The sequence below is a fragment of the Mus pahari genome, chromosome 6 (assembly GCF_900095145.1).
Source record: "Mus pahari chromosome 6, PAHARI_EIJ_v1.1, whole genome shotgun sequence".
Taxonomy (NCBI): domain Eukaryota; kingdom Metazoa; phylum Chordata; class Mammalia; order Rodentia; family Muridae; genus Mus; species Mus pahari.
In genome coordinates, this window is record NC_034595.1 from 86,075,039 (window position 1) to 86,101,177 (window position 26,139).

Consider the following 26,139-nt stretch of genomic DNA (forward strand, 5'->3'; position numbering starts at 1 on the left):
CCTGCAGAGCCGGAGAGGAAGGTGTCTTGATTTCTTTCTTGCTTCTGCCTGCTCTGCCTAGGAATGGCTTCTGTGATCTTGGTAGGGCTGGGGGAAAATGTCACTCAAGTATCATGTTCAGGCCACCAAGAATGGCAAGGTCTCAGAGTCACACGGGGAAGGGTCCACACACCGGTTGAGTGAGCATGCAGTGCTGGATGGCTCTGTCTGCCCCCTCGGCTGCCGAACCTGACACCCCAGCACAGCTGCCTCCTTGGCCTGAGGCACGCTGGGTCCATGTTCCCGTTGTGGGTGGGACCAGGTGACTCTGCGATTTATCTACCTCATGAGAAAGCCATTGCTGCTGGTCTTCAAGCAGACTTGGTGGTATCGGGGAGAGACAGGTGGGGCCCTGGGCTCTCTGAAGCCAGGAGTTTCTGGGGTACTGGAGATGTAGCTCAGTTGGTAGAATGCTTGTGGTGCGTGCACAGACCTCTGGTCCAATCCCTAGCATCCTATCAACCGTGTAGAACATACCTGAAGTCTTAACACTTGGGAGGAAGAGGCAACAAGATTACAAGTTCAAGGTCATCCTTGGCTATATAGTAAGTTTTAGCCAGCCTGTGCTATGTGAGACCCAATTAAAAATAAATGAATGAGCTGGGCAGTGGTGGCACATGCCTTTAATCCCAGCACTTGGGAGGCAGAGGCAGGCAGATTTCTGAGTTCAAGGCCAGCTTGGTCTACCAGAGTTAGTTCCAGAACAGTCAGGGATACACAGAGAAACCCTATCTCGAAAAAATAAAATAATAATAATAATAATAATAATAATAATAATAATAATAATAATAATAATAAATGAACAAATAGATAGATGGATAGATAGATAGATAGATAACAAATACTTCCCTGTTGGTTGTTAGTCGCCAGTGCTTCAACTCCCTCTCTGTCCCTCACATCAAACCTTGCCACAGAGCCACGGTTGGCCTGCTGGCTGAAGGTCCAAGGTTTTGAAGGAATTTCTTTCTGTATCCCATCTGCTCTCCCGGAATGCTGCCTTCCCATAGCCCTGCAGGCACAGCCACCCTTAGCCGCATTCACTCTCTGTGCATCCGTGCCTTCCTGCCTCTTCCTTAGGCAGAATCCCACATCCGCACTGTGGCCTCTCCTCCTGTGGGCCATCAGTATCCCAGCATCCTTCCTGCTCCCCTGACCTTGCCTTCTCAGCCGTTCCTGCAGGGTCCCCGGTCCTGAAGAGGACGTGTTAATGCCTCTGAGAGCTGTAAATGAAGATGCCCAGTTCTGTGCCACCTCCCCAAGCTGTCCCCACACCCTGGCTACTCAATGACAGTGATGATGATTCTGTCGGTGTCACCGGTCCTCCTAGACTCTCTCCTAGGGACTGCTCTATTTGGTCACCTTCTGAGCCTGGTTAGCCGCCCTTGAAGCCTGATGCAGCAACCCCTCCTCTCTTATCCAGCTCTGCCCTCCTGTGTGTCACAGCCAAGCCCATGCAGGGGACGTGTGCTAAAGTCCTCAGTTTCCTAGAGGGGAACATCTGCCTCCAGGAGGTCTCGCAGCCTGGAAGATCATCTAGACCCGCACAGCTCTGGTCTGAGAAGTACCACCCGTGTTCCTAGGGTTCGGCCCTGGTCCCCCAGGTTCCTATTTCCTAAGGGCCCTTCTTCATTCCCCAGAGTCTTAGTCCCTATTCTACTGCTGTGGAGAGACCATGATCAAGGCAACTTATAAAAGAGCATTGCATCAATGAACATCGTGACAGGAAGAATAGGAGCAGACAAGCGGGCATGGTGCTGGAGCAGTCGCTGAGAGCTTACATCTGGTCCACAAGTTGGAGGGAGAGAGAGAGAGAGATTTGGCAAGGCGTGGGCTTTTAAAACTTTAAATCCTGCCCCCAGTGACATGCTTCACCCAGTGAGACCATACCACCTGATCCTTCCTAAAACATTCTACCAACTGGGAACCAAACATTCAAAGGTACGAGCCTGTGGCGGTTGATTCTCACTCAAACCAGCACATCCAGGCTCCGCCCAATCTTCTAAGGCTCCTCCCTTACCCCTCAGGTTTCAGCCCTGAGCTTCTCCGCACCAATCAGCTGCTCTAGGCATCCCACTACCTTCCTTAGGACCCTGTCCTGTTCCATCCCTAGCTGCTCACTCCTGTGACCTCCCATCACTCCCATCCGTGGAGTCTGGGATGTCACTAGGCTCAGGGTAACTGTAGGCAGTGCTTCTCCCTCACAGTCCCCCTCCCCCCCACCACAGCTGACCTGCTGTGGAAAAACGGGGAGATTTTCTGACAATCTACTTAGCCTTGTGCCTGCCTGCCGCACCCAGGCCTGGACCATGCTCCCCACAAATGTAGACCTGTTCCTGCTTCTTCAGCACCTGTAAAAGAACCTCTTCCTGACCCCTGCTGCCTTGTCTCCCTCCTTCCCCAGACCTCTGCTCACATCCTCTGCCCCCATCCACCCTCACAAGCCTGCCTGCCGTGTTTGGATCCCCGCCACTCCTGAATCTATAGATACCTCAGCAGTCAAGCAGCATCTATGAGTGAGGTTAAACTGTTAGTGTGAAGGTATTTGCTGGGGCTCTGAATTCTCCCATTACGTTCTGAGTCCCGTCTGGGGAAGAGTGGTGGGTATCCTGTATGCTGTTTTCTGTAGCCCGCCAGCAAGCACAAACCCTCGCATAGCCCTGCTGCAGTTGGGATGAAAAGAACAGTGAACCTCTTACCTGGGGTTGCAGTAAAGCAAGACTCTCATTAAATTCCCTGTCTTGGGTCATTCAATTATATATCTATTCAACAAACCCCGTGCATACCTCCTTTGTACCACTCCCTGTGCAGAGAGCTAGGGACACACTTTTGGTCCTCAGAAAACCCACAGATTGGTAAAGAAGGCCAGAAGTTGAAAAAGATAGAAGTGTTGAGAAGCCCAGATAAGAAAAGGCTTCTGAGAGCCATGTCAGGGAGCAGGTGCCAGGAGGTGGCCACAGAATCAAGGCCATAGTGCTGAGGCAGGCTAGAGCATAGCATGCCCCGTACTGCCTAAGCCTGCCGCCAGCTGTGCCAGTAAGGCGAGGGCAAGCCTTTGTGCAGGAAGCAGGATGTTGTAGAGGCTCTGCTGACTCCACTTACGAGAGAGAGGAGCTGGGACTTGACTTGGGGCGAGGGGCAGGCAGAGCCATTCGCAGGAGACAGTGAGTAGAGGCATTTTGAGAACTGAGGTTTTTGCTCACCTAACAGACCTCTGAAGAGAGGATCTGGCATTTCCACACATCCTGGTCATTCTTCATTCAGCCTCTCAAGACAGAAGAATCAGAATGTCTCCAGATTCACTACAACAGTACAGGGACAGAGAGGGCCATGGAAAATCCTCAAAGCACAGAGAAAACGACTTCAATTGCTATTTCTATACCCAGCCAAACTATCCAGGAAGAAACTCTAAATCCCAGGTCCTATGCCCTGTTTCAAAAGAATATTCTGGAATCACACACACATACAGAGAGAGAAAGACAGAGACAGAAACAGAGACATAGAGACAAACACACAGAGACAGACAGACAGACAGACAGAGACCCTTAGAGTCCACAAGATCCAGAAACATTATTTGTAAGCCAGGCTGTCTTTCAAATGGAACTGGGAATTCTCAGGCATGAACCTAGTAGTTTTTATTTGTTGTGTTCTGTTTTGTTTTGTTTTGTTTTTTTAACAGGGTCTCACTGTGTAGTCCTGGCTGGCCTGGGATTCACGCTGTAGACCAGGCTGGCCTCAATCTCACAGAGATCTGCCTGCTTCCCTAACAGTGTGGCAGTCGGAGGTGGGAGGACAGTGGAGAAGATGCACGTGACAGTCAATTCCTGCCCACCACACATGGAGGCATCCTGGCTTGTCCTGGGGAGGCTCTCAGGCTGGGCACCTGATCCCTGGGGAGAACAGCAAGAACGGTGGCCTGAGGACAAACATTCTGAGAGCACTGCTCAGAGACAGCGCTGCGAAATGGTGGGGACATTCCCCCTCCCCTGCAGCAGCTCTGCATCGTGTTCCACGAGGTCCCCACCTGGCTGAGACCCGAGCGGGGAAGGGGGGGGGAGAGCCGGCAGCCCTCCATTGCCTATATCCCTCCTCACTTCCTCCATCTCCTCTGGCCACCAGAGATGGAGACGAATCCCCAGATATACTCCTTACATCTTCTGAGACTCAAAGTCTGCCCTTATGGAGACCCAAACTAAGATAGTGGTGCTGCCCCTGAGTGACCCAGCAAGTCACTGGTGGGACATGACTTTAGCTGTATGACCTAGGGAAAAAAAAAAATCTCTCCTCTGTGCCTGGCTCCCTTAAGTGTCAGCCATACCTGTAGCTTCCCTGGCCAGTCTCCCCCCACAGCACTACCTCCTCCTCACGGAGGCTTCGAGTGAGCAAGCGAGAGTCCACGGGAATCAACACACACAAGGATGGGGAAGCCGCAGGTCTGGCTGGGAGTTGATCTTCTCATGTCCTGGAAGGCCTCTGGGATTCCTGGGATGCTAGCTCAGTGGCATGCGCCATGCCCCGCCATTTCCCAACCACATAATGACAGCCCCTCTCCTTTTGCCTGGGTCAGCAAATTTGCCGGCCAGCGCACCCCTGCAAACCAAGCTATTATGACTGAAAGGGGAAGGGCGGGGGTGGGGTTGGGGGTGGGGGAGAGGAGAAAGGCTTCTCCTCTGGCTCAGGCCCTCATATGGAAAGGAAGTTAGGGCTGGAAGCTGGGGATGGAGCAGTCAGAGAAACTTGGGTGTCAGGGGAGGGGTGAGATGGGGTGGGGTCCCAGCTACTGTGGTTCCAACGTGGACTTCACCACTGAGAGTCCCAGCTGTGCAGCAGAAGGGTCGGTTTCTTTATGTCTCTGAGCTTTACACCCTTCTTAGTAAGATGGAAGAGAAAGGGTGGTAATGCCCCCCCCCCCACACACACACTTGTTAGGACTAACTACAGCCACAGCTCTGTAAAACACACATAAGCACTGCAGTCCTGGGGCTCCCACAGATCCGAATCTCCGCTCCTTATCCAGCTACGCGAATTCAAATTTGCCAGGTTCCCTGAGTCTCTTTCTTTCCATCATGAAATGAGTCAGAGGACAGTGCTGGGCTCAAATGCGGCCTCTGGCTCTGCTTCTCTGAGCCCAGACTCGTGACAGTCTGTAAGGCTCTATCCTTTATCTGTGGCAGGATTGTTACAAGATCTGGGGAGCTGATTGATGTGGGGGCCCTCCGAAGCTCCCAAGGTTTGTGGAAAATATCGCTCAACGGCAAGGTCGTACAGCCTCTTAGCTCTTCAGCTTCACCGCGAGAGCATAGCCCAGTATCAGAGCAAACCTCGGGGAGAGGGAGTGGGCGGCAGCCGAGGCCAAGAACCTGTAGGGTTAGGCTCCTCTTAAGGGTAGCCCCATCCCTGTTGCCACCCCTGTGAGGACGGGGGCCTCCTTTGCCCACTTCAAACCAGATATGATCTTGAAGCCATCTCTCACAGAGGCAAAGACCTGGCAGAGTTCGTTGATATAAAAAAATACATCGTTCTTCCCAGAAGACAGTCAGGTGACAAGCAGAAAGGACAGTCGTTTGAAGTTTCTTTCTTCCTTCTAGGGCATCCAATCAGAGAAAAGCTCTGAGCAGGTGAGCAGGTCTCCCAGGCCTTGGAAGAGCGCAGAGGGAGGTTCCCCCTGACCAGCATCTCAGGGATGAGGGCCTGAGCCCAGACTGGTCCAGTAGCATCCAGATCTGCCTGGATCCGCCTACTGAATCTAGGGGACCTTAGGAGTTGTCCCTACAAGGGCTGAGGGAGCTGTGGGAAGGCGAGCCCCCTGAGGAGTCACCCTCATGCCCCTCCTGCCTGCCCTTCCTCTGCACATCTGTGTGTACCCATATACACGCCCAGACCTCTCCGGCCATTCCTGAGCAGGGGCCCGCGTGGCCCGGTACCCGCTGTTCTCTTCTGAGAGTGCGTCGCCTCCCCAGCCTTCAAGACTTAGCAGAGTCATTTACTGTACTCTGGGTACAGGTGAGGACACTGACCCCCAACAGCGGCATGGGCAACACTGAGTCAGGGCTGGGGGGCGGGGCGGGGGACAGCCAGGATGGGGAGGCGGAGCCAGGGGTGGGGCGGAGCCAGGGGGTGGGGCAGAGCTGGGGGTCGGAGGTCAGAATGCCGCCCTGCCCTTCTGACACGGTCTGGGTTCCTCAGTCTTTCTTTGGAACTTTAGGGGACGCGGCATGGGATGGCGGCCTAATACTGGGTTGAACTACTGTCAACTAAGGTATACACGGAGCCCTCACCTCTGTCAGCTCTAGTTTACTTCCTGTCTGAGGGGCGGCAGCCTGGCACCGAGAGCCTGCTCTAGAAGGAACAGATGCTGGAGTGTTCATGCTGAAGGGCATGGGTAGGGATGAGGGAGACAGTAGCCATCGTCCGCGGTAGCAAGGCTGTGGAGGACCAAGGTGGCTCGGCCAGTGCCAGCCCCTGGGTGTCCTGCTCTCCAGAGAACACTGATCCTAGCCCTGTTGGGTCAGAGTTTTAGGCTGAGACCCACTGCTGGAAGGTCTTGAGGGTGAGAGAGACTGGGGAGACTTCTTCCTTGGGAAATACCTGGAAGTTCATCCTTGCCCGGCACACTCTGAGCCGTCCCAGGGTCTCCCCTGGGATGGTGATGAAGGGTGATGAAGGGTCTCTCTCGAGGCAGGAAGGTGGGGGAGGGGAGGGCTTGGCTTTGAGGGGGGCAACACAGACAACTTTTCAAAACAACAGGAAAGAGAGGCAAGGGTGGGTGGGGAGTGACAGCCCAGAAAGCAGGCAGGCGGAGTTCTGGGGGCTGGGATTCTGCAACCTTGACCTGAGAGGCATTGGCCTCCAGCATCTGTCCCTCCACAGAAAGCAGCAGTAAAGACAAAGGACAATAAAGCCACTCAGCAGGGGAGAAGTGTCCTCAGAGTCCCTCTCAGAGAAGTCTCTGGATATGCAACAGGCCCTTGTCTCTCAGCCAGGCCGGGCTAGCCTGGTCCCTGCCAGGGCTACGCTCTCTCGGAAAGGCACATATCTGCCCTGGACACTAGCAGAGCCCTCTGGCCTGGCCGGCTCACATCACATGGCACCTCCTCTCTTGCGCACGGCTTGCTGGTGGAAACAGAATCTGAACTCAGGCCCGGGGCTCAGCTCAAATCTGTGGCTACCTTAGTTCTAGCCGCTACGCAAAGGAGGCCAAGGTGTGGCCCTGGCTTCTCTGATTCCTCTTTTTCTTCCTGAAAGTGAGGCCAGATGCAACGGTTGGGGGGGTGCGGGGGGGGGAGCCAAGAACTCAGGGACAGGTCACCTTTGAGACCTGCTGCCAACGCTCCTGAGTGACAGGATTCCCAAGCCACAGGGGCCCAGCCCAGTTCTGCTCATGGTTAAGGAACAACTTCATTTCCAGCCCCAGGTGTGGCTGGGAAGCCCCTGAGCTTTCAGGTCACCCTGTGTGTGTGTCTTGGCGGAGGTGGGGGGGTGGGAACACTCTCTCCCAGGGACCACTGAGCATGGTGACAGAGCATCATTGGCTAAGGTGCACTTGGTCCTCAAGCCCAGCTTTCTGCTCTCGCTCTTTCCTGCTAGAGAGATCTCCGGCATGGCTGAGTTGTGTGTTGTTTCGTGTGTGTGTATGTGTGTGTGTGTGTGTGTGTGTGTGTGTGTGTGTGTGTGTGTGTGTGTGTCTTGCCAGCTAGCCCTAGGCCCACCACAGGACGGCTTCCGAGGGACCGGTCTCTCACTGCTGCCTCCCGGGCACGGTTTCCTGGCGCCCACGGTGTCATCCCGCCTCATCTCATCTCTGACCCCTTTTCCTTCTGTTTGCCTCTCCTGTTGATGGAGGTCACAGCTCGCTCTGTGCTCGCCCTCTGTCTCCCTCTTTCCCTGGACTGGACTCTAATGGGGCGCTAGCAGTCCCTGGGGTCTGATGCTTAACACTACACTCTGATTTTACAAAAATTAGGTTGAGCACTTCAAAAGATAAAGGCAAGCTGCTAAGAAAAATATTGAAGTTGCCCAGGCCTGCCAACCCAGCTACTCAGGAGGCTGAAGCAGGAAAATTATATATTTGAGTCCAGCCTAAACCACCAAAAAAAAAATTTTAATATTTATTTATTTTATCTATATGAGTACACCGTCGCTGTCTTCAGACACACCAGAAACCAGAAGATTATATCAGATCCCATGACAGATGGTTGTGAGCCACCATGTGGTTGCTGGGAATTGAACTCAGGACCTCTGGAAGAGCAGTCAGTGCTCTTAACCGCTGAGCCATCTCTCTAGCCCCAAAATAAAATTTTTATCTCAAAAACAAACTAGTCAATATAAACCAAAATTACAGTGAGTCAATAAACGGATGAAGCTAAAGGCTCTAAGATACTATTTATACTATATTTTATTTTATACTATTTATATTTTATACTATATTTTATTTTATACTACTTATATTTTATACTATATTTTATTTGTAGATACAATTGTTGTGATCCTTTTTATTTTTATTGTTAAACTGATCCAAGAATATTTTAGCACATTGTAAGAGAAAAACGGGCTGTATCATGTTCGCCAGAAGTATGGCCGTGAGTGCTGGCTTAGTCCGTAGTGTTTGCCTCGAGAGTCTGAGGCCTGAATTCAATTCCTAGAACCCATGTTTAAAAAATACAGTGCTTAGTGAGGTGGGGCACATTGAAATCCTACAGCTGGGAAGGTGCACAGGGTAGGGTCCTGGGGGCCACCAGCCAGCCAGGCTAGATCACTTGCTGTGCTCCGGGCTCTGAGGAAGAGCACCTCAAGTAGGCACATGAGTACACATGCATACATGCACGAACACAAACTTACGCACAGACCTACATGCATACCAGTACACACAGTGGAAGGGAGGGAGGGAGTGGGGAGGGAGGACGGAAGTAAGGGATGGAGGGAAGGAGGGAGGGAGGGAGTTGAGACTGAGCTTCAAGGATGAGTCAATTCTATTCATGGGTGGGTTTTTTTTTTTTTTTCTCTTTGGCTCCTCTAGCTTTGTGGGGTGGGAGGTCCAGGAAACCAGGTTCAGAAGAGTTAGGTCTGCAAGATCTCACAGCACCCTAGAACCAAATGCAGGCTTCAGGCACAGCTGGCTCTAGCCTCTGCATTCCCACCCCACCCCCTCACCCCCCAATGTCTGCATGTGGAAATTCTAACTCTCTCAGAGGGAAAGGTGGGATTCACCAGTAATGGCTTGCCTTACAGGAGAACAGCAACTCGGGACCAGAGGTTAGGATGTACCCCTGAGCCCCTTGATAAGCCTCTTAGGCTCCCTCTAGTTCCTGGGCCTAGGCTCAGTTTCCAGAAAGGGGGACCCCCTCAAGGTGATCAAATGACAAGAGCTTGGGGGGGCACATGTAGATGTGGAAAAACCAGTGGGGTGGGGTGAGAAGCTAGAAAGCGGAGGGGGAGGTGTTGGCACAGTGGAAACTGCCGCTTGCTGGGAGCAGGGAGCAGGGTCCCGTTGACTCACTCAGGGTGATTGGAGGACCCTGCCTACCTGGGGCTAGGGCGCTCAGTTTCCACTTCTAGAAAAGGGGGGTCTTCCTGCCATGTCATTTTCCGCTCTGTCTCACATTGCAGGCTCCAGACTCCAAAGTCCCCCGAGCTGGTGTCCCCTCTACCACTACCCTGACACCCAGGGTCGGTCGGGCCAGGCCAGTTGACTGGTGGGAATAAAGTAGCCTTCTCCCTACACGACCGTGCTGGTTCCCTGCCAGGCTTACTCATAACAGATCCCCGTTGCGTCACGGAGACTCCACGGAGGAAACCAGGGTGTGCCAAACCCGCAGTCGGCAAGGTTCCGCCGACCAAGGTGTCATCCCCATTTTACAGGAATATAAACTGAGGCCCAGTGAAGGGAAGTGAAAGGCCCCAGTGCCTAGCAGTTTCAGGACCCGAAAGTGTCTCCAGAGCCCTTCAGCTGCCTCCGCCAGTCGGGACTCAAACTCCCTCTGACCTCAGCAGCACTGAAGACAGAACCTAAGCTTCAGATGGAATACTTCTTTCTGACAGAAGATCCAGGTTAACTGAGAGACAGAAAAGGTCTAACTAGGCCCCTCCTCCCTAAGTGTTAGACCTGAGTCAAGGCTGGTCCTGGGGCCTGGCCCCTGGCTTGGACTCTCTGGGTGAGAGGTGGTATGGCGCCCAGGCTGCAGAACGACCGAGGTCTGAAGGCAGCTTCAAGGGCAGTGAAGCCACCATGGTGTCCTGACTGAGGCCTGGGTAGGGGAGCTGACGGTGGGAGTTCTTATCTCGCTCTGGAAGGCTGTGAGTGAGACCTTGGGCTGTCTTCATGGCCTTGACCTCTGTGGTGTGGCCTGTGAACTGGGAGGGAAGATCTCTTGAGGCAAAAAGGAAAAGCCACCATTCCCCTTGTCCCTCACCTGACAGATTTCTGAGATAACAGAAGCAGAGTGGGGTGTCTTCCCTGTCTTTTGAGCCTTTCTGAGCTTTGGCACACCCGGCAGGGGGCCTGTCCAGTGCAAAGTCAGGAAGCTCAGGGTCTCTGCCTGCAACACCCCAAGGGCAGCCAGGGCCCTGGACCAGTGAACTCAGGTCTCAGGCTCCGGCAGGGAGGAGGGGCCGTCCTAGGTCCCAGCGCAGCCATGCCACAGCTTTCCCAAGCAAGGCCTTTCTTGGTGGGCAGGCCACAGCAGCTGTACCTCATGTGTTTCCAATTTGTACATAAATCCCAACTCCCATAAAACCCCCTGAAGTGCCACCCAGCCACATATGTGGATGGCTCTGCCTGGCAGTGTGGTGACGGGCATGGCAGGGTGTCAGCCGCAGCCCAGGGCAGTGACAGTCATGGGGAGGGGTCCTCCGCCCTCTAGGGGAACCAAACTTTGGCTCCTGGGGAAGAGTCAGCAGGCCGGCGCTGCCTTTCATTATGACAGGGTCTCCGGGGCCACTGCAAGCCACAGCCCACTCAACGGCTCCCAGCTCTGCTTCCTGGGTTCCACGGTGAAGCCAGATCCACAAACAGAAAGTCTTCCTTCTCTCTCTCTTTTTATTCTTTTCCTTTCAGCCTCCAAAGGAGGAGGGGGGGTGTAGCCACAAGATCTTCTAAGGGGCCGTGACATCACAGCCCAGGTGACAGTGGCCTAGCCAATGGACCTAGGCTGCGAGCTGGCTTCTTGCATCCTGTGATGTGAGATTGGGTTGACACTGGGAAGGCCTAGTTCCTCAACCACAGAACCACAAGGCCAGGCCCTTGCCGCCTCCAGGGCCCTGCTAGGAGCTGGTTGGTTCCTGGTGTCCCCACCCCCTGGCCACCCTGGCCCCTGCCACAGCCTGGGCTCCGTGGAGGGTGAGCCTCGTTCATTCATTCATTCATCCAGGCTGCTGAGTCTGGTCTTGCTGCTGCTGCGGCCCCGGGCTCCTCCGCCCTGACTGCCCAGAGCCCCTTCCCACCATTTAATGATACTCTGCACATAGTGCTGTTGAAAATTTGTGGCTAGACATTCCTGTGGGACTGGGAAGCCAAATTCTTGGGTACAAACTGAAACTTTCTTTCCTTGGAGATTTTCTTCTCTCTCGCCCACAGACACTCTCGCGTTCTTTCCCCATTTTTTTTCTTTCTCTTCTTCTTTTTTTCTTTTCCTTTTTTTTCTTTTTCTTTCTTTCTTTCTTTCTTTCTTTCTTTCTTTCTTTTTTTTTTTTGTAGCAGCAGGGGGAGAAAAAAAGAAACCAAACTTTTTTTCTTTTAAAGTCAACACCTCCCTTTTTTTTTTTTTATTTTCGAAAGCAACTTGAAAAAAATATATAACAAAACAGCAGCCAACCAAGTGGGTCCGAACCCAACCCCCTGAGGCCGAGTCCTTGCCACTGTCAGCGTGCGACATGGCTTCCAACAGCATCTTTGACTCCTTCCCCAACTATACACCAACCTTCATACGAGGTAAGTGCCAACGGTGGGGATCCGCTTGGCTCTCCCCAGTCGGGAGCTGTAATGTCCTCAGACCCTGACCCTCTAATCCTCTGCTCTGGCCACCTCAGTGGCCAGCCTCTGAGAACTTAAGCGGGGAAAGGGATTGGTGGTCTCCGTGGTCTCCTGGTATGAGCGTCGCGGTGTGACTTTGATTCTCAGCTGGGTCAAGCTTGTGACAGTGGCAGTGGCCACCTATAGACCTCAGAGGGTTCTGGGATGGAGAAAGCAAGGCAAGAACGTGGCTCTCCGGTTCCTGCCTCCCCCACAGGGTACCGTGGATAATCTGCCCAGACCAGGGCTCAAACAGGCAGAGGTCAGATGTATCTGGGAGGCCGGTGAGAGGCCAGCAGGGCCAGGGCTCTGCCCAGACCTTAAGATCTTAAGGAACACCCCCAGTATTCTCTGCACACTCTCGGGACAGTGGGAACAAAGGGTGGAAAAAGGACCCACGGGCCTCTACGAGAAGCTGCTCAACGTGAGCCGATGCTGTGAGAGAGACCCTGCCCCTGGAAAATCTGAGGTATTGGCCACAGAGGAAGGTGTTGGGGGGGGTGGCTTTTGTCTCTATTCATGGCACAGAAGGACCCAGAACTTTGCGATGTGTCCCTCAGCAAGGATGGGGCCAAGATGTCTGATGTGAAGCCCCTGATTTAGGCTGAATCCCAGAGAGGCCTGCCCTGCCTCTGGCCTCTGAGTTATGCTTCAGCCGCACAGCTATGCCAACCTCAACAAATGACCTGATACAGGCCACTAACGTCTCTGCCTCCGACACGTTCCCTCTAGCTGTGCTGTTCAGTTGTCTGAGCTGTGCAGGGGACATTGCTTTGAGCTGTTCGGGGGACTAGCCCCTCTGGAGACTATTCTAGAATTCTAAGGTTGGGAGACAGTGCCTTTTTTGAGTTGAAGTAGCCAGGTAAGACATAGAGGTCTGCCATGGTCTGGCAGTGCTCAGCACTTGGTTTGGGACACTTTGGGATCTGGGTAGCAAGAACTTGTCTAAGAATATGGTGTATCTCTTTCCTGATGACCTAGGAAGCCTGAGGCAGGTTGTGAGCTTTTGATTGTGGTTGAACCACGGGAGAAGGGATGCTTCCTCCAAACGTGGCTGTAGCTCACAGTGATAAATATTTGCCCTGGGTCCCGTAACATCCAGCCACTGCGGTTGTAACATGTACTCGCCCTTTGTAGTCTTCGGTATTAGTTCTAAGTAATTGAATAAGAGTTTATAAAAACCATTTGCCCTCAGCGAGCAAGATGGAGAAGTTGAACTTAAAACAAAGGAACCGTAGAAGACAGGGCTAGCTAGTGCTGGCTGCCTTAGATGGGGGTCCTGACACAAAGCCCTGGACATGGCAGCTGGAGGCAGGACAAAGATAGGGCCATAGCAGCTCTGGCCCAAGAAGAAAGGGGTCATGTGGCAGAGTGGCTGGTCCTTGGTCAGCAGGCAGAAGGTACCTGAAGGCTGGAGTCACTGGGCAGCCTGGAGACCCCAGAGATATCTTGCCCTGTCTCCTATCTCTCTCCTTGCTCAGCTCTCTAACTCAGAATCCCCACAGCTCCAGCCTCAGAATCAGTTTCCAATATATTAAGGCCAGCCTGTGAGTTGTGACCTCGGGCCTCTCTGGAGACACCTGAGTGACAGCAGCCCTCCCTATGGATCGAAAAACTAGTATAACTCGGGGTGTGTGTGGGGTGGGGAGTGCTGCCGATAGACATAAAGGGTCGTCTGCCATGACCCTCCCGAGACCGAACACAACCTGCGGTTTCCGTTAGTGGCTCCGTCATGGTGGGAAAAAGATGCTAAAAGTTGTTTCAAGGTTGCTAACAGAGGGGAAGCTGTCATTGTTTCCAGCCGGGGTGATGGACCCCCTGGATTTCTGCTCAGGTCATGAACCCTCACACCATTGCGTTGGTTCCCACACACTGGCTCTCAGGATCCCCCACCTTAGGAGTGTTGCAATAGAGATCCCCTGTCTTGGCTTTCTCTCCCACAGTCTCTCCACTTCCCCTGTCCTGCCTCCTCTGAACGCCGACCCTCTTCACTCCCTCAGCAAGGCCCCAGCCCCACTGCTAGAGAGCTTGAAAATGCTGTGTTCCAGATTCCTGTCCCAGCCTGTGGAATCAGTGTGTGTTGGGTTTGGATCTGGAAATTCACCCATGCCGACTTGGGCAGTGCTGGCAGAAAGCCCAGTCCTCCGGTGGTCACCAATGCCCATGTGCTGTGTGACTCCAAGCAAGGCCCTCGATATCTCTGAGTGCTATTCTTTCATGGTAAAAGAGGATGTGTGAGTTAGAGTTGGTGCTTTGAGGACAGGCTGACTCCAACCCCTGTGGGTCCCTGACCCCACCCAGGGTGGGTCCCCTGAGCTGTTGGGGAGCCCTGAGTTCCCCAGACCAGAAGAAAATAACTTCATCTCTGTTCTCTCTGGCATCCGTCTCTCCATGAGCTCCCTGCCTCTGGGCATCAGTGCTCAACTGACAGTGTGGAGACTCTGGAGGCAACAGGGGACAGGCAACTGGGCCTTCTCAGAGTCAGGCTTGCATGGAACCTTCCAGAAGCTACCCAGGCCCCCTTCATGATTTCTCAATCCTGCCCTTGAATCAGGCCCTTCAGTGGACCCAGGAAACCCCATGGTTTTCCTTGGAGGGAAGGAGCTCACCCTGCAACAGAAGCCAAGGAGAGAATGGAGGGTCCATGTGGCCATCTTAAGCTCTATTGGGGACCAGCCACCTGAGGCCCTTCTCGACATTAAGGCACCTCCAAGCTGCAGGTCCCTGGCATTGCTCATTCACAGACAGAACCTCGGGATCTGAAGAAGTGGGGAGCACTGCTTGCATGCAGACTTAGGGGCACCCTATGCAGAGATGGTTTTCACTTGCTAATTCAGCCATTCCACAAAAACTTGCCAAGCTTAGACTCTGGAGCTGGACTTTCTAGTTGAAGCCTAGATGCTACCTCTCCTAGCTCACATAGGGAGATCCTCTCGCCACCCTGGGCCTCCGTCTCCCCTTCTGCAGGAGATGGTGGGATCTTCTGGGGCTATGGACAAAGCCAGATGAGCAGAGAGCCCTGCTCAGAGGCTGGGGTCAATGAGCAGCTCAGACCTTGGGGAGAAACGGGAACTGGGCTCTCAGGGATGGGCATTCCTGAGTGGTAGCCGGGTACTGACAAAGTGGGTTGAATCATGTCTAGCCTAAACTGCCTGACTTGGATGGCACGGGAGAGGGAGACAGCAGGACAGAAGTCTATGTCCTTCCCAAAGCTTTAGCCTGCAGCTAGCAACAGGGAGAGTTGGGGGATGTAGCACCCAGTATCTCAAAGCCCAAGGACTCCCCCAGTGACAGCCCATCCTGGTGGCTACTCACCCTGAGCATTTGACCCCATGGCCTTCTCCTCCACTGAGCTTGGCGGGAGATGAGTGACCACCAATCTTTCCCCACCCACCATGGCGCCGTGTCTACCAGGCCTCTTTGATGGCGGTTCCTAAGGCCTCCCTACAAACCATCTCCTCAAACCACCCTGTCTGTCTCACCCCACCCCCCGAGGCTGGAAAGAAGTTCCTAGTAGCCCCTCACTGCCCACAGGGTCTGGGTGTGTGTGAGTTGGCCCCACACAGTGGGACTGTGTATCCAGGCTTCATCCGCACCCACTACGGCCAACCGGCGGCCCCTGGCGGCCCTGCAGGTCAGATAGTGGGCCCATTGATGGCGAGGGCCTTGAGGTGGCCACATCAAAGCTGGGGCTTGCTTGGTTACCTGAAGGGGAGGGGCCTGAACACATGACCTTCCAGAAGACTCTGTAAGACAAGAAGAGAGGAATGACTGAGAAGGGAGTCTGGCATCTGGCAGATCTGGCTTTCTGAGAGGTGGGGAGACAACCCCGAACTTAAGGTTTAGTGCTGCATCCAGAAGGCCAGGTCATAATCCCAACTCCTAGGAACCTGCCATTGGCAGGCTCTCTTTTTACATTTTTTTAAATGTAAAAGTTCTTAAATTAATTTTTTTTTAAATTGAAGGATGCATATATTATATTTGGAGCATTTTTCTCCGTATCCCCCTCCCTCTCCCTGCCTGCCCCTTCCCTTCCACTTGGTCCTCTGGCCCCCTGGACAGTTTCACTTCCACTTTCTTGTCATATATGCATACATGATTGTAGGTATCTATATAAAATCTAGGACCCACAAATGAGGGAAAACATACAACTGATATTTCTAAAGCTGAATTAATTTGCTCAGTGTGATTATCTGTAGTTGCTCCATCTTCCAGTGTATGATGGGCCTGCATTCTTCTTTATGAATGAAAAAAATCCATTTTATATATATACATATAGTGTACATACACACATACACGCACATGCACACACTCATGCACACATATACTTTTTCCTTTGTCCTCTATGGCTGCGCTGGGATTCCTTTGAGTGACCGCCCGGGAGCAGTATAACTGGATAGTGTGGAAATTCCATCTGTAGGGTGGCTTGTTTGTTTGTTGTTTGAGACGGGATCTCAATATGCAGTCATGGCTGACCTGGAACTTACTATGTAGACAAGGCTGGCTTCAAACTAAAGATATCTGGTTGCTTCTGCCCCCCAAATCCCAGAAGTAAAGGCGTGAGCCACCACACGCAGCTATTTCTAGTTTCTTGAAGACCCTCTAACTGACTTGCATGGTGGCAAGATCACCTTCTTACCAGCAGTACAGAAGGGCTCCCTTGTGCCTTGCCAGCATTTGCTGGTTTTCTTGATGCTGGCGGGACGTGGGGTTGCATGCAGTGTGGGTTTTGACTGTCTTACGCTGGGGATGCTCGTTTTTTCAAACATCTATTGCCTGTTTGCGTTTCATCTTTGGAGAATTGTCTACTCATGTTGTTGTTTGTATGTTCTAGATACTAATTTGTCAGGTACAGAGCAAACAAACATGTTCTACCATTCTCTAAGCCGTTGCCTGTATGGATCGCTCCTTTTGCTCTATGGGGCTTTTTCAATCTTTCATCCCACGAGGTCCTGTTTGTCAGTTGTTGGCCTTCATTGCCTGAACGAGAATTCTACTCAGAAAGGCAACCTGTATCTGGAAGTGTTTCCCTTATGTTGTCTTCCGACAAAGAGTCTGGGGTCTGACAAGAAGACCTTTGACCCAGGGCTGGGGAGATGGCTTGGAGGTTAAGAGCCATCTTCTAGACTGCACAGCTTTGATTCCCAGCCTGCACACAGCAGCTCACAACCGTCTCAAATTCCAGTTCCAGGGTGTCTAGCGCCCTCTTCCGACCTCCACGGGCACTGCATGCATGCAGTGCACATACACATACATGCAGGCAAACCCTCACACATAAGGTAAAAGTAAATAAGCCCTCAAAAAAAAAATTCTTTGGCCCATTGGGAGTTCTTCCTGTAAAGGGGGGGTTAATACCTCTTGTTGTTTTCCATCCTGGGGAACCCAATCTTCCTAGCATTGTCTGTTAAAAATGCTATCTTTATTACAATGTGCATTTTGGCTTCTTTGTCAAAAATCACATGGCTATAGTTGCCCTTCTATTCTGATTGATGTACATGTCTGGTCTTGTGCCATCCACAGACCTATGCTGAGTGAGTCATGTGTGTTTCTGTGTGTGTGCTTATGTGCGTGTGCGAATGTATGTGCCTGTGAGAGGTGTGTGCATGTGCATGCATGTACGTGTGTGTGCGCGCTCGTGTGTGAGCGTGTGCATGCATGTGTGAGCGTGTGCGTGCGTGTGTGTGTGTGTGTGCATGTGTGTGTGCGTGTGTGTGTGTGTGTGTGTGTGTGTGTGTGTGTATTGAAATTTAAGTGTGCTTTTGCTGAGCTACATCCTGGCCTGGCCTTCATCTCCATCTCCCACTCACCAGGAAGTCTCTCCAAGATCATCGGCAACAAACCAGGACCTTGGAGCTCTGAGCCTCAGTTCCCGGAGCCATTGTCAGACTGCTTGAGTCATTTACAGAGAAGGGAGGGGGGGAAAGAGGGAAAAGGGGCTTCAGAGCTTGGGTGTCCTGACTGGGCTCCATCAGAGACCTTGAAACAGCTGCTGCTGGAGAAGGGCCCTGGATGCCACTCATGATGGAGTGGAGAGACAGCGCAGGACAAACTGGCTCTCGCCTTCAGCAGTCAGGACAGGAACTGAGACCAGCACCTCAATAACGACTTATTCCAGAGCAAGATGGGCTGGGCAGAAGACAGCACCCTCCTTGGTTCTCAGATGAAGAAAGAGAGCCCCAGGAGAGGCTCGGGTTTATGAAAGTTCTGTTCAGCTCCAGGGGAACCAGTTTTGGGTTTTTTCGTCCTGGACACCTGAGAGAGTTGCTGCCCACCTTGCACTTAGTTCAGGGCTTGTGGCTTGAAGCTACTTAGCAGCTTGGCTCCCTCGACCCTCAATTTTACCCATTGTATGGAGGGAGCTGGGGCTAGGAACGCGGCTTGGTTGGTAGAGTGCTTGCTTACTGTGCGTGAGGTCTGGGTTTGATTCTCAGCACTGCATCAAGTGGAACATGCCTATAATTCTTACCACTCGGGAGATGGAGGCAGGGGGATCAAGCATTTAAGGTCCTTGCTCCCCTCTAACGGCAAGTTCAGTCAGCCTGAGATATTTAAGACTGTCTCAAAAAATGAGAGAGAGACAGAGAAAGGCAGAGGAAGGGAAAAAGAGATGGGGAGAGGGAGAATGACAGAGGCAGAGTCAGACAAAGAGAGACAGACAGACCGAGAGAGACAGGCAAAGAGGAAGAGAGACGGGGAGAGGAAGAATGAGACAGAGAGAGAGAGACAGAGACAGACAGAGAATGGGGGAAGAGAGGGAGAATGAGAGTCAGACAGAAAAACAGAGGAAGACAGACAAAGAGGAAGAGAGAGGGAGAGGGGAAGAATAAGAAACAGAGAGAGACAGAGACAGTCAGAGAGAGACGGGGGTGTGTGGAGAGGAACTAACAGGAATTTCAAAGAGGAAAATTTACCAGTTGTATAGAAGGGGTTGAGGCTGGGAATGGGGTTCCACCCCCAAAGCCCCGTGCACGGCACAGGCTAAGAGTGTCTGCCACACGTTGGCCTCCCATCTGAAGCCTCAAACTTGCTCATTCTCCAGCATATGGCTCCCACCTTCCTAGGGAGAGCTGGGCAGCTCAGAAAGACTGTGAGGTCCTTTGCGCATGGCGCCTGGGGTGGAGGACACAGCACACAATTCAGCTGTATAAACCCGGCTCTAGCCACATCTTTGCTGTGCATCCTAGAGAGAAGTGCCTCACCTCTCTGTGCTGTTCTCTCTGTAAAATGGGAGACATTAACAGCACCCAGCATAGGCTCTTTGGATGGCCTAGGGGTAGAATGAGGGTAATACAGAGCCCAACACAGCCAAGGCCTTCATCAGTGCCACAAAGTATTCTGAATCCATACTCTTCCTCTTCTGGCAAATGGAAAAAATAAAAATAAAAGGCTGCGAACTAATAGAAGGTAGGAGCCAAGCCTATCTCAAGACTCAGCTTCAAGGCCACCCTTTTAAGAGCCTCTTTTCCCAGAAATTGGGGTGCCTGTTGTCATCACCCCTCACACCTGAAGCATCTAAAGAGAGTTCTAGGGAGTGTCCCTTGCTGAGGCAAGGGGATGAGGGTCCGGGGACTGGGGACCTGAGGGGTGGTGACCGAGGGAGGGATGAGTGGGCACCGCTGTTCCGTGCGTGCGCATGCGCATTTCCATGCCCTCCTCACTTCCCCTCGGCTGGCTGGTTTTTCTCTGAACACCGAGCCAGAGCTCTCCTAGCCTATGGGTGCTGGCGGCTCAGAGGTTTAGGTTCCTCTTTGGGGTTTTCTTTTAAGTCTGGGAAAGGCGTTTTTGGCACAAGGTTCAGACTTGCGTGTGGGCGGAGAGGAGAGATGCGTCTAAGTTACAGTTTTGGAGGTTGCCACAGTCAGTACCACCTACCCAAACACCTTCCCGAGGAGAGTCCAGGGGAGCCTTAACTCCTGCCAGGGCTCCGCTGCCACTGGACTGGGACTGATGTAGGTTCTTTCTTGTCTCCCCCCTGAACATCTGTCGGGCAACATCTGGCCCCTTTATATCTGAAGAGGGAGTGGCTAATGTGAGAAGCAGCAGATGTTGGGGGGGGGCGACTCGAAGGCCCCGAAGGAAAGGGAAGAAGAGGAAGGGAGGGGCAGAGAACACGAGAGCTTTCTTAGCGCCCCAAGCCCACCTCACCTGGGGGTGCTGGTTGCTGCCCAAGAACTGTCCCTCGGAAGATCTTCTCTAGGTCTCCCTCAGGTGCTGGAGGCCTCAGGTGCTTCTGGGAAGTAGCATCGATCCAGATCCAGGGTGTCTTAGGAAGAATTCCAGGTCCTGCATGTGCAGGTGGGGAGCAGAGTTCCTCGTGGGTTAGAGGGGCCCAAGGGGAAACCGCACCGCGACATCTCCTTGGCCCCATTCTCTACATGAAGTCAAGTCCCTTCAGCAAAGGAAAGGAAGCCTCCCAAGGCCATCTTTGAGCAAAAATAAATAAATAAATAAAGGAAAGAAAAATGCCAGCCAGCAGCTCCGGTCACCAGAAGCGAGCAGAGCCGTCGGAGTCCGGAGGCTTTGTGGGAAGGTCTCAACATGGAGTCTGTGTTACTTATAGCTGTAGGAAGAAGAACCTGCTTTGTATTTCCAAGGAAAGGAAGCAGAAGAGGAACCTTGGCCTCCCAGGAGCCAAGGATGAAGGACACCCGGTCTCTCTGCTTCTCCTCACAGCCCCGTCTGCTTTCCCACCGTGGCTCTGGCCTGTTGGCTAGGAATGGCAGGGTCTCCCCTGACCAGGGATGGAAAAGCCTTGCATATACCCAGGCTGTGCTTGTGTCTGAGGCAGGAGCCCTGCAGCTCCTTGGGAGAGGCAGTCTACTTCCCCCTCCCTGCCCCCCCCTTGTCTCTTTCTCTTTTGTGGGTACTGCTGACCCCTCTGGTGGTCTTACTGTTGTTGTTCTCCACCTTCCTAAAGCTGTGACAATATGGTTCTTCATGTGGCGGTGACCCGCCCCCAACCATAAGATTATTTTGATACTACTTCGTAACTGTAATTCTGCTACTGTTATGAATTACAATGTACGCATCTGATATGCAGCTCCTAAAAGGGTCGTCACCCACAGGTAGAGAACTGCTGACCTACTGTGCGTAAGCATGCAGGAGTGAACACAGCAGGCAACTGTCTTTCTCCTCCTGGAGCTAATACACACACACACACACACACACACAAACAAACACACACACACACAAACACACACACACACAGTTTACAGATGGGAGAAGCAAGGCCCAGAAGAGAGGCAGTCCTTCCCTAGGCCCCACAGTTAAGGACATCTGGAACATCTGAGAGCCTACTATAGCCCCGCTTAGATCTCTGACAGCCCTGACTCGGCCTCCCGGGACCTCTATAGATGCTTATGAACACATTGAGTCTACATTGAACGGGCATCATGAATGAGTTCCGAATGCACCCAGATGTTCAGAGTTGGTGGGGCCTGCTCCCAGCAAAGCCAAAGGAAAGAGTAAGGATGGCGGGGGAGCTGTACCTGCGGACCACTTCCTGCGCTCCAGGCATGACGATGGTTCCGTGGGAGTCAGATCTCATTTCCACTTATCTTCCATGAGAATTCACGCAGTGGACAGAGTCATTGTTATCACCGTGTCACAGTTAGCAAAAGCGAGGCTCCACAAGAGGTCAGTGCCTGGCAAATGTCAAGGTCTGTGTGACGTGAAAGCCACCTCCTACCTGGACCATGTCTCCTCTTCCCTACTGCCCAGATGCACCACCTCTGCCACCGAACTCCCCCTGGTTGTTCCCAGCCCTGTTCAGAAACTTCCGGAATGTTCCTAAGGAAGACAGAGTCTGAACCAGATCCATGATAGGCAGATCGGGGGGGGGGGGGTGTGATAAAGAGGGCTGTTGGGATACGTGGAGTAAATGGAATGAAAGGGTCACATGGAGGAGTTCCTGGAGATGGAGCTTGTGTGTCCTGTGGAGATGACACGGGAGAGGAGCAAGGAAGGAGACAGTCCGCTGTGAGAGCTGGGCATGACTTCAAGGCAGGGGGAGTCCGGGCAGACTGCATGCTGGGCAGTGGTGGCTACCCCACATCCCGTGACACACAGGCAGCCCCCTGAAATAGGCCTGCGCAGATGTGCACAGAGGAGATAGGTTGTCCTGTGTGTGCGTGCCTGCAGGAGTGTGGCGAGACCACAGGGTTCCCAAGCTGCTCGGGCCCCTATTTTTATCCCTCCCTAGACACACAGACAGACTGACAAAACACACTGCTTCTCAAGCACATAGACTGTGCCAGGGATGGCTGTGTCCGTGGTCTGTCCAGGGCAAGGGCAGAGACTCCAATCAGCTCAGGGACACCCCAGGGACAGACAGTGATAATTTTAGAACACAATGCAAAAAAAAAAAGAAAAAGAAAAAAGAAAAAAGAAAAGAAAGAAAAGAAAAGAAAAAGAGGATGCAGGACCCGTGTTCAAAATTCATTAAGCCTTTCAGGATAGAGATGGAGAGATGTCCCAGTAACCGAATGCTTGTTACAAAAGCATGAGGATCCGAGTCCGGATCACCATAACCCCCATAAAGCCAGGCACGCTTGTGCGCATGTGTAAGACCAAAGCCTCTACAGCAAGATGGGAGGCAGGGAGCAGAAATCCTGGGACTCACAGGCTAGCTAGTCCGGTCCACACAGCAGAACAAAATACCTGTGTCAAACTAGGTGGTCAAGGACCAACCCCCTAGGTAGTCCTCCACACACACATTGTGACACACACACACACACACACACACGCACACACACGGGCAGGGAGGATTTTCAGGGACAGTCACTCGTGGCGACACAGGTCTGTAATCCCACACTCTGAAAGCACAGGCAGCCAAGATTTCAAAGCTTACCCAAACTACCTAAAACCCCAACTCAAAACAACAGAAACACAGAAGAGGAGAGATGGCTTCGTGGGTATACTGCTCTTTCCAGAGGACCCGAGTTCAAGTCCTACCACCCACCTCAGGTGACTCACATCCTCCCGGAACTGTAGCTCTGATCAATCCAGCACCTCTGGTTGCTGCAGACACCTGCACTTACAAACACACACACACACACACACACACACACACACACACACACACACACAGATATGAGACAGGCGAAAGCAAGAAGCACAGATTTCAGAGCCAGAGCCAGAGCCAGTGACAGCATCTGGACAAACAGTGCAGCCAACCCCGACCCTATAGCATTTCTGGTCACAAAACACCTACAAAGCCCACGGGGTTTAAAAGCAAACTGCAGGGGCTCAGTGGTTAAGAGCACCGACTGCTCTTCCAGAGGTTCTGAGTTCAAATCCCAGCAACCACGTGGTGGCTCTGATGCCCTCTTCTGGTGTGTCTGAAGACAGCTACAGTGTAGTCATATAAATAAAATAAATAAATCTTTAATATATATATATATATTTTTTTTTTAAGATTTTTTTTTTTTTAAAAAAAAAGCAAGCTACAGGCCCCCTCGACAAAAGCACCATCATTTAGTGTCTTTCCTTCTAGAATGCTCTATGGGGTGGTTTCCCACAGTGTGTGAAGCCACATGGAGAGTACCCCAGAATCTCAGGAACACGGTTCGCTGTCACCATGTCTATAGGCTGAGACGAGTCCTGCCTCAGGGTTATGATGGTGAAAATGTCCTGACTGCTCACGCCATTCATGACCACTGTTGCGTACAAACACTGAACACTCCATGCACGGCCTGGTACAGCGAGTACACTGGATGTTTAACATTCATTCATTCATTCGTACATTTGTTGTTGCACTGCTAAGACTTGAACCCAGGACCTTGCTTTTTATTTTAAAACAGGATCTTGTTAAGTTGCTCAAGGCTGGCCTTATGAACTGAGTCTATATATCTATAGCCCAGGCTGGCCTTGTGAACTGAGTCTATATATCTATAGCCCAGGCTGGCCTTATGAACTGAGTCTATATATCTATAGCCCAGGCTGGCCTTGTGAACTGAGTCTATATATCTATAGCCCAGGCTGGCCTTGTGAACTCAGTGTGTATTTATACATAGCCCAGATTAGCCTTGTGAACCCTTCTGTATACATGGCCCAGGCTGGCCTTGAATTTTTGATCCTTTTGCCTCAGCCTTCCGGGTACCTGGATGCCTGTGTCATGAGGCCAAGTTGTTAGCTTTATTTTAAAGCTTATTTTACTTTTATCATTTACTTTAATTATGTGTAGGTGTGCGAGTCTCTGAGTGCGTGCACAGGTGTGTGAGTCTGTGTGAATGTGTGCTCAGGTGTGTGACTGAGTCTGCATGTGTAGGTGTGGGTGTTCCTGGAGCCCAGAGACTCGGATCCCTGGGAGCTGGAGTTACAGGCAGCTGTGAGCTGTGAGCTGTGAGCTGTGAGCTGTGAGCTGCCTGTCATTGGTGCTGGGAACGGAATGTGGGTCCTCTGGAACGACAGCACGTGGTCTTAACCACAGGCATTCTCCCCACACCCCCTAATAATTTCATTTTAACTATTCTCCTAAAGGCATGCCCAACTGTTTCCTGCGTTCTCTCTCAGATCACAGGAGGTCTCGTGCGCAATGCATTTACAGTTTAGAGGACAGCTCCTGATGCTTCTGTTTACTGCATTGGATGTTGAAAAAAAAAAGCACCTAAGAAGTTCAAAAGTGCCTCTTGGTGGGGGGAGCACTGGCTGATGTGGGGCGGGGTCAGACAGTGGAGGAGAGATGGGAGGACCTTGAATGGTGACTGTGAGTGGGACCCACTCTTCCCTCTCCATGAGCTGCTGTTCTAAATCCTGTCTTGTTTCCTAAAGCGCAGGAAACGAAAGTGGGATATCCCTGTGTGTGTTCAACACAGGTATTGGGTCCTGTACGTAGTGACAGAGGACTCAAAATCTGCAAGACGGGGGGGGGGGGGGGGATGCTGTTTCACTCAGGGTTGTGTTGCAGGACTTCTCAGAGTCTTTGGTATGCTAAAGTCTTTAGAAGGTTCACCCTAGCCAACCTCGGGATAGGCTGCTTCAGAGAAAGCTGCAAGGTCTCCAGCGCCAGCGCCAGCCAGGAACAGCAGGGGATGTCACAGGAGCGTGTTAGGGGAGAAAGTACAAAAGCAAGGTTCAGAAATCCACACTGTGGTCTGAAGTCGTTAGGGTCCTGGCATCTCTAACAAGCTAGGCTCAACCACACGCCCTCAATAGACCAATTAAAGAGAAGGTTAATTAAAAGAGACTTACTTAATGAGGTCACATTAAGAAGGGGAACAGAGAACCAATGACCCCAAAAGTCCATCTTCAGGTCCTGACAGGAGGTTTCAGTTTAAAGAGAAAGCAAGAGGGGCGTGGCTAAGTCAGGTCAAGGTGTGGTCCCGCCCATCTCCTGCCCATCACTGGCTGGCTTCCTGTCCGGTCTCTTTTTAGCTAGGAGATGTGTCTAATGCTCAGACTGTGAAAACCTGTTTCCAGAGGACGAATTCCTCTTCGGTCCAGCACTAGGCTTCAGCCTTTTCCTTCTCTCAGCTTGGGACTCTGGGGGACAATCCAGCTCCTTGGAAAGGGACACTGGGGTCTCTTTAGAGCACCTTCATTCCTGCCGGGAGAGCTGCGAATTGACTCTAGAAAATCTGAGCGATGATGGCTCGACTTTTAAGTAGTCTTAGGATTCAGGCACTGAGTGATCTCCATACTTTTGCTCAGTGAGCCCAATTAGAAGATGCTAGTATCAAACCCACTTAATAAATGGCAAGGCCCAAAGAGATTGTTCCACCTGCCTGTGACCACCCAGCCTGGGCTCAAGCCCAGGCAGCCGGCCTGAGAACATTCACACCTCACAACAGGACAGCTACACCGAAATCTGGGTTTCCCTACGTGAAGCAACACTCTTTGGCTCCCACAGGCTCCCGCGAGGGCTGGTCACATGACTCCACAACTCTAGAGATGAAGAAGTGTGTAGGGATGGCAAGGTGGTGGGGTGGGGGATGGGGGTAGGAGACTGTCTGTCACCTGAGGAATGGGTCTGAGGGCCCAGAGGAGGAGGCTGCAGAACCTGGCTGTGACCTCTCAGAAAGTGGTGGACAGAGGTGGGAAACTGAGGCACAGAGAGAGGCCTTCAGCCAGAGCGAGCTTTGATGAGGGCCCTGCAG

The 26,139-nt window shown here is 52.2% G+C and overlaps 1 protein-coding gene across 1 annotated transcript in view; it reads left to right on the forward strand.

The window, feature by feature from the left end:
* The first annotated feature begins 11,904 nt into the window (after positions 1-11,904).
* The window catches only part of Runx3 (RUNX family transcription factor 3), a 56,046-nt gene continuing 41,811 nt past the window's right edge, over positions 11,905-26,139 (forward strand). The window contains exon 1 of the mRNA XM_021200467.2: positions 11,905-11,962. Coding sequence (XP_021056126.1) covers positions 11,905-11,962 — 58 coding nt within the window. The remainder of the gene's footprint in view (positions 11,963-26,139) is intronic.